This window comes from Grus americana, chromosome 4, assembly GCF_028858705.1.
Source record: "Grus americana isolate bGruAme1 chromosome 4, bGruAme1.mat, whole genome shotgun sequence".
NCBI classification, from domain to species: Eukaryota; Metazoa; Chordata; class Aves; order Gruiformes; family Gruidae; genus Grus; species Grus americana.
In genome coordinates this window covers 74,303,467-74,311,928 of record NC_072855.1, presented here as the reverse complement: position 1 = coordinate 74,311,928, position 8,462 = coordinate 74,303,467, and the positions used below count along the sequence as shown (strand labels likewise).

The following is an 8,462-nucleotide window of genomic DNA, read 5'->3' as shown; positions in this document are numbered from 1 at the left end:
AAGATAAACAATCTCCTATTTAAAAGTAAAAGGTAAATTACTCATGCCCCAGTCAGATGAAAAAAAAAAAATCTTTAGGTTGTCAAATCTCTGTGTTTTCAGATGAGTAGAAAATGTGGTCTCTGGTTCATCATTCCTGGATCCCTTCAGTTACCGTAGCTTAATGCAATAGGTATGTGAACTTGACACTCAGCTGCCACAGTTTATAGCTTGGCATAACAAAATAAATGGAATTAGACAGGGGCTTAAGTTAATATGCCGGACTACGAATTGCAGCTGGTAAGATGCATTCTCAGTGCCTGCTCTGCTGCCTCTGTTACAGGAGTAGTTTCATAAGCAAAGAGGTGAGGAAGGATAGAACAGCCAGGAATGTAACCTTGTTCTCAAACAACAATTTGCCATAGCCCTTAGTTTGGGAACCAAGTACAGTAAGGCACAGTATCCTTTACTCATAGGTATAACTGAGCAGAAAAAAATAGCTTTTTCTACAAATTTATCACCAGGAAAAAAAAATGTTACAGACAAAAATGATCTAAAAGAGACAAATCCTCCCTGCTCAGCACTCCTGATTTCCATTAAATTCTTACAATCTTGTCACAACTTTTGCTTATCCAGATGGAATCACAGTCAACCACTTTCCTTCAAGCCTCATATTTAACCCATCCTGGGTCAGCAGCCAACAACAGCCCACAGTTGGCTAGTGCCAGGATATTAGACTAGAAAGTATGTGTTGCCTCAAGAGGAGGGGACTAATTAATGATTATTTAATATTTCCCCCTCCAAATTCAGTGGAAGGAATAGAGTCTCTTCCAAAACATTTCAACTAGCCCCAGAGTGCTAACATCTCACAGCTAATGACATAAATGATAAATCATACATATGAAGTAATGCTAACCTGATTTCCATCTTGTGCAGCCAAAGAAAGCAGGTTAGATTTGATCCCTAGGCACACTAAAACTTACTAGCCAAGTCAAGGAAGTCAAAGGTCTTTGAATATAACACAAGTAGCTTTACTATCTCTTTTAGTCTTTTCCAAATGGGGATTATGACACAAAAACTTCTGACCTTGTCAGCACAGGAAATAGTTTCATAATCAAGAGCCTAACGGCTGCTTCTTTAAGAAAAACCTCACACTACAATCTCAGAAAGAGATCTCTGTCATAAGCATAGCATCATAATACTTTGCTATTTCTTTTTTTTTTTTTTTCTTCTACATCAGAAGCACAGGAATTGCTCTTTAACAAAGCAGAAGGGCTTTCATAAGGCAGTTCAACTGGCAGTAAAAGTACCACAAACAGAATGGGAGCCCAGGCATACTACAATTATTTTCTATGCAGGGTGCCTGATAAAATTCTTTTTTGTTGTCACTGCTCTGTTTTTAACCTGGTTAAATTTCCTCCTTCCTCAGTCCCTAACGGTTTTGTTTCTCTGCATTGCAGAACTTTTTAATCTTTCTCCAGTTGCATGTATTTCATTGGATTCAGGAAATATGCTGTAATGCCATGTTCTCTGTATGTAGTTAGAGTTAAGAACAAGAGCTGACAGACTTCACATTGAATGGTGACCTCCTTCGTTCTGTGGCCGATTCTACCCATGATAAAATCTTGCAGAAAATACAATGAAACAACACTTTGTATTTTAGTGAAACTTCAATCTGTAAGATCCAACCAAGATAATTCTTGTAAATGTGAAAGGCTGAGGGTTTTGCAGAAGTTGTGTTAGAGGATTAATGCTAGCTCAGAACTCTCTCTTTTAACTGAAGAATCTTATGTGTGGCTAAGGTAACATAACTATATTCAGGAGAAAAAAAAATGGCTCTGAAAGTATCCACTGTATCACTTTTGAATTTCTGCTCCTCTTTCATTTTCCAGTTGTGTCATCCATAAATATTAAGTCTAGGCACATGAAACATAGTAAAAGTTGTAATTCCTATTTAGAAAAACATTCTCTTTGATTCTAAAATTAGTAATTTTGCCTGTTTATCAGCAGCATGGTGCTGTTGGATCTGCCATTTCATAAGCTACACAAAACCTAAGTCACCTTTTTTAATTTTGGCAGGTTTTGAGGCTCTCTTTATTTATATTTACATGTTCTAGTTTTGCTGAGTTGTAAGCAATTCTAATAGAGATCTTAATAATTGAGTTTAAGCCCATGTGAAAGTACAATATTAATAGCAGATTATGTTATCATTAAGCTCAGCATTAGGTCAGCAGTTGTAAGAAACACAAAAAGTGGTCTCCTGTGAGAAGGAACCCAGGGACAAAGAAAAGCTGGCAAGCATCTTGGAAAGGCCTTCTGGCAATGCAGTGTGATTTTGATGGTAAAGTTTGGGGTTTTTGTTGTTTTCTACTAGCAAATGCCAGCTCCAGAAGTGGGTTTTGTGTTGTCCTAAGTGAATTGGGGAAACACACCCCTGTTGTGTACAAAATTAAACATCTCTGCTCCCTCAGGGCATAAGAATAATACTAAGAGTGAAAAAAATACAGCAAAGTAAATCTCTGCAGCTTTTTGCTCTGCTGTTGTTACATAATGCTGTTGTGAAAACTGTATTGTACAGGACTGATGGGAATCTAATGGTCCAGATAAGCTGCTGTAGTTCCAGATCTACGTGAAATTCTAGCCTAAAATTTATACCCTCAGTATGCATGTGTAGGGACTTTTGCCCCTCATTTGCTTGAGGAAAATAGACACAGTGCTAGCAGCTCTGACTCCTAATCACACTGCTGTCAGATGCTGAGCTGCCGAAGGCTGATTACATCAAAGAGGAATTACAAAATATTTCTGATGAATCAATGCTACCTTAAGCATCATCACTAATATTTGCCTTTTTTCAATTCAACACGTAGACAAGAGTGAACACACAGCTTAAAATGACCTGCACTGTCTTTTCCTCACTTTCACAGGGCTCATTTACCATAGCAGACACACTGTGAAGACACAAAAGTAGCTATATCTCTGAACAGGAGGAAAATTTCTAACCTTGCCATCTGATCCATACTTCCAGGAACATTTGTATATGAAACATTCTAAGCTTCAGATCACACATTGCCCACTGGTGCTGTCACCTAGAAACATGGATTGTGCCGAAGTGTTTTTCTAGAGCGAAGGGCACATGACCACCATGCAAGTTCAATCAGCTTTCTGAAATCAAGATGTGGGTATTGCAAGAAGTTCTTCACTCAGTGCCCACTGTGGAAGCATTATGCTTATCTTGATACTATACATCCCAAACTCCTCCAGCCACTGCTATTAGACCCAAAATCCTGGTATACCTCCAGCTTCCCTAGCACCATAGCCTTGGTGCTAAAGATCATGGCAAAGGTTTTATGGCCAAAATCCTAGACAGTACTGCTGCTGTTGCTTACCTCAGTGGATGATGGTGGTTCCCACATATTTGACAGTAGTAGAATTCAGAGAAGATCGTCCTTCTCTTGAAATTTCTAGCTAGTATCAAAGAAAAAAAGCAAGCAAAATTTAGAAAAAGGAAAAAATGGTAAGACACCTAAATTTTAGAGTCACACTACTTGGTGACAATCCCAGCCACAGACTCCTGGTGAGTCTGCATTCACCCTCTCCAAACTGAGCTGTTGCGACTGTCTACTCAAGCCAAAGTCTACAAGAAAGCTGAAGCTTTTACTCCATATAGTAGCCAACATCCCATGGAGTTGAGTGCTAAAATATTCAATGGCTTCCAATTCGTTATCCATTCTGTATCATACTAATGGTCCTCCTCTTAATGGTCTTTCTGGGAAACAACTTCATTGCTGTGCTGCTATAATTATCTCAGACACAATGACTGAGAGAAACTAAAACTGATGCTTTTAATAACTGATTGCAAGACTTTATTAGCTATTGATCTTAAATCACCTATAGAAGAAAGTCTGGAGGAGATGACCACATCTTAAAAAATTCTAAACATTAGAGAAAACTGATCTCTTTGTACAAGGGAGCAGAGAAAATAAATGATGGCAATTCATGGGTAAGAAATAATGGTGAAGATATGGGGGACACCACCTGTGTACATTCACATTCCTCCCTGTTCATTCAATATACTGCATCAGAATTTCACAGATGGGAAACCAGTAAGGAGTCCTGTAACTCAGTAATCATCTGAAAGTGTGTGTAATTACTATTTTGTGAAAGAGGGAAACAAAGACTAGATTATATTTTCTGGAATTGATATTTTTTCATATTAATACTTATGGAAATAGAATCAACTGGGCAATTCCATTATTTTAACCAGCAGGAAAATACGTGGGGGAAAACAATTTTCTCACATAATGGGAGCTGCGGGTGCAGCTCTGGGAAAAAATCTACAGCTGCAGTTAGGAATGATTTTACTGCATTTATATGAAACTTGTGTTTTCAGGGTTTGCTAGTTCCCGAGAGAAACAATACCGTGCAACAGTGTAAGGCAAGCCCCCCTCGGCGGCTGGTAAGAAGTCTGGGACAGACCAGTCCCACTACCTCCCTGGCGCACGCCGCGGTTCTCGGCTGCGTGGGACGCGTTTCCCCCGTGCCCCGCGGCGTGGCGCCGGCGGGCTCTAGGACCGCACGGGAGGCGCGGCGGAGGCGGGCGGGTTGAAGGGCTCCCACCTGCCCGCGGCAGCCCGCAGTCCTTGGTGCCGTAGGGCAGGCGGCGGCGGGGCGGGCGATGAAGGGGCCGCGGGCGCCCGCGATGTTTGGGGCGGGCAGGTATAGCATCCCGCGGCCCGTCACCAGGAACCTGGAGGACCTGGATTCGGTGCAGAGCGTCCTGCTGCACAGGTCAGTGGCGGGGACGGGGAGGCGGCTCCTGCACCGGCCCGCCGCAGGCTTCGCGGCGGGGGGCGGCTGGAGTTTGCTTCCCGGCCTCGGGAGGTTCTGGCGCCCCTCGCTTTACGACCGCTTCCCCGGCCGGATGAGAAGCGCCCCTGCCCCTCCGCGCTGGAGGAGATCGCCGTAGCCCAGCGAGGACCCGCCGGCCGGCAGCGTCCCGGGCAGGGGCCAGGCAACGAGGCCCGCGGGGCAGCGGCGAGCCCCCGGCTCTCCGGAGCGGCTCTCCGCGCAGCCTTTTGTTGTGGAGGCAGGAAGCGAGAAGGGCCGTGTCCCTGCCTCCCCTCACCTTCCCTGGGCGCCGGGGAGGCGCGGGCAGGGGGGCGCCGTGCTCGCCGCCGCGGGGACGGGGGTGGCCGGGCCGGGGAGGGCGGCCGCGGGCGGCGGGAGCTGGGGCTGCCCCAGTGCTCACGGGAAGGGAAAGAACGGCTGCCCGCGGGGCGCCTACTCACCCTCGGGTTTTCCTCCCTCCTTGAGAAGCGCTGGAGCTGCAGGTGAGGGGAGCTCCCCTAATGCACTTCTGAAGGGTGTCCTGCAGCCTGTGCAGGACTGCATGGGAGACCAGGGGCTGCCTCTGGGTTTCTTACGCGTGTAGGGAAACGGGTTGACAGAGGGAATCTCTGTTGCATCAATTCCATAAAAGTTTTGAACCCTTCCTTAAGGGGAGGAAGAGAAAAATATCTTAACTCGCACGCAAATCCAAGATGGGCACTGCTTAAGTGGATGTGCAGGAGGCACACTGCATGAGAAGCTGCTCTTTTCCCCTGCCTTCGCCGTCCCTAACGTGCAATTCTCCACAGTATCCCCTCGCAAAGAAATCTCGGCAATAAGCTCTTACCCAATAGGCCAATGCAGGACTTTCAAAGCCACCCTTAATGCTGTTTTCTTTGGGCTAGCTGAAAGCCGCTTAAACTTTACAAGGAAAACACCATCCCATTCAGCAGTATCCAAGAGAAGCTCACCTCCAGTTGTTCTGTAAAGTGCCCATTTCCTAATTTTTTTTTCTTGGCTATATTGATTTATTTCCTACTGCAAAGAACAAGTACGCTTTCTCTCAGTGCCAGCTCCAAACAGCTCTTGCTATGGAAACTAGCAACTAATTATTAACTCAGCTTCTCTCCAGCTCAAAGCATCAAACTGAATAGTCGCTTAAAATCCATTCCTGTGAACACTGAGGATGCGAACACTGAGTACGGCAAGGAGGGCATGCTGGAACCAGCCTGTTCCTGCCTTGCACTCTGAAGCCGCTTTATAAGCAATAAATGCACCCATATGCTAACAGAGGATCCTGTGGCATCTGAAACCCTGTGCATGCATTTGTCAGTGACTTAACAGAAAATGTTCCATTTCAAAGTTGGATTAAAACCATGCTGCCCCATGGTATTGCTTGTATTAGTATACTTTCAGTGTAATAAGGTACTATTCATACTTGAAACGTTTGCATGTTGACTGACTGCAAATAATGGTTTTCTTTCATGCTTGACATGCCTGCTATGTGTAGCAGGTGATCCTAAAAAAGGCCTGTAGATTTAAAGTGACATAAAAACAGTAGGAAAAATCTTATTTGAAGTTACAGCTGCTTTTCATGTTAGAGGGAACTCTTAATTCTGTAAGACTGTTTTCCAAAAGAATGAGATGTATTGAACTAGTTTTCCCAAATTCTTCATGGCTGTCTTCTGTGGGTTTTATGTTGTTCTTCTAAAATACTTTCTATGATCCAGTTACATAGAGGGAAGTTGATACAGAAAGCTTAAAAAGTCAGAACAACAGTCTGTTTTATTTATTGAACACTGGAATGTTTTCTCACAAAATTTCTGTTCCTTTAGTCAGAAAGGTAGCCTTCATTCTCCATTTAGTCTGTTTATATGTAAATATACCAATTAAAATGACAGTCCAGTATCATTATTCAATTCATGTCACTTTGCTATGGATGGTCTCTATGCAATAATGTCAGAAAAGCTGTGAACTGAAGATTTTGTAATCACAATCTTATTCATGTAGTTTTATGTAAACATTGTAATCACAAAATCTTATTTATTAAGGTATGTCTGTGAAATGTACCTTTTGTCTCTTAAGAAAGATTTTGGCGGGGTAGGGGAAATTTGTATTGTTGTCATTCATCTTTAAAACAGATGAACTTCTGATTTTTTGCTGATGCCGTGCACTGGAGAAATAAAAAAACAATAGGAATCAATAGCTGAGAAGTCTGTTATGTCACTTTTTAGCAACCCAGATTTTCTGTTATTTTTTCTTCAGATGTTGGAGTAAAGCAGGTGTTAGCAGCAAGAAACAGCACTGTTAAACAAAGATGAAAATATTTTCCTCTTAGTTTTCTCTGCTTGTAATGTATCATGTTGTATCTGTAATATATCATGTTATGTCTGTCCAGTTGTTGATAGAGCCTGCCTGGAAATATTATCTGATTTGAAAACAAGCAGAAAAGAAAAAAATGATACAATAAGAAGTCACTTAGGCCTTCTTATTTCTTTATCAATAATGAAGAGCTGTAATATGAAGTATGGAAGGGGAGGGGAAAGCAAAGGAACACCTAAAATGCTGTTGATACACATAGCGTAAGAAAGACAGATTCAACTATAGTCCAGGGATATCCAGTGAGATTTGTCTCACAGTATTACTACAGCCTGTTTATACTGCCTACGCTGTACAAAAGAGCTGGAAAGCTGGCAGATCCAGTCATTAGAGAATTCCTGTTTGGAGCACTGTTCAGACAGTACAGAGGCAGCACTGCAGTCAGTGCTCTTCCTCACCCACTCTGGCATTCAGCAGGGGAAGTGACCCTGAAGAAGAAGGGGAGATTGCTGAAAAATCAGGGATGTGATATAATTCCTGTGCCTTGGCACCTCACGGGCATAAACTAGGTACTTCTAAGTATCAGGTAGCATTCACTCATAGCAGAGGCAGCATTAGTTTGCTCCAGTATACCAGAGGCATAACACTGTCCCAGTTGTCAGCCCTGTGTTGAGAAGAGCTCAATTTACCCATGATGCAGGCCCAAGGTGCCTGCTGAATGTGAATCATTGAAATCAATCTGGCATATCATCAGTGAATCACAGCTCCTGTAAAATAGCTAAGATCAAGCCTGACTATACAAAATGAAACATATGACAAGTTAGAGTAGTCATAAACACAAATCCTGAATTTCCCTGTGCTCTTCCATCTAGCTGCTAGGAAAGACTATAACTCTAGCCTCATTTCTGCATCATCAGGCTGAAAAAAACAGTTGTCAGTATGTAACAATGAAAAAATGTTAGTAGTTTAAATTGGGCAGTGGTTGGAGTAGGGGTTTGTAGGTATCTGTGCGACAGTACCAAAAAAATAGAGTTACCGCCTAGTTATTTTCCTCCTTTATTAGAAAGGACCAGTATATCTCTTTGGTGTGTCCTTTTTTAACTATGATCTACTCTTGAATATAAATATAGATCAAGGTAGACTGTTATTTTTAAAGCACAATAGCTTTTGAAGCAGGTTAAGCCAAAAAAGTAACAAGGAACTCTTGTTCTGAAATGAATTCCCACACATGGATTTAGTTCCTTGCAGGAACAGCTAATCAGAACAACCTTAAGGCAAAAGAGAGTGCTTTTTAATTAGCTGCTTTTAAATGCTCATTAACCAGTTGTCCAGTAAGG

At 42.6% G+C, this 8,462-nt stretch overlaps 1 protein-coding gene across 3 annotated transcripts in view; it reads left to right on the top strand.

Moving 5' to 3' along the window:
- Positions 1-4,616: 4,616 nt before the first annotated feature.
- INTU (inturned planar cell polarity protein) overlaps positions 4,617-8,462 on the top strand; it is a 53,439-nt gene continuing 49,593 nt past the window's right edge. For all 3 annotated transcript variants that reach the window (XR_008576775.1, XR_008576776.1, XM_054823208.1), the window contains exon 1: positions 4,617-4,767. Coding sequence is in view for 1 of the 3 variants with exons in the window: in XM_054823208.1 (XP_054679183.1) it covers positions 4,655-4,767 (113 nt within the window). In the remaining 2 variants the exon portion in view is untranslated. The remainder of the gene's footprint in view (positions 4,768-8,462) is intronic.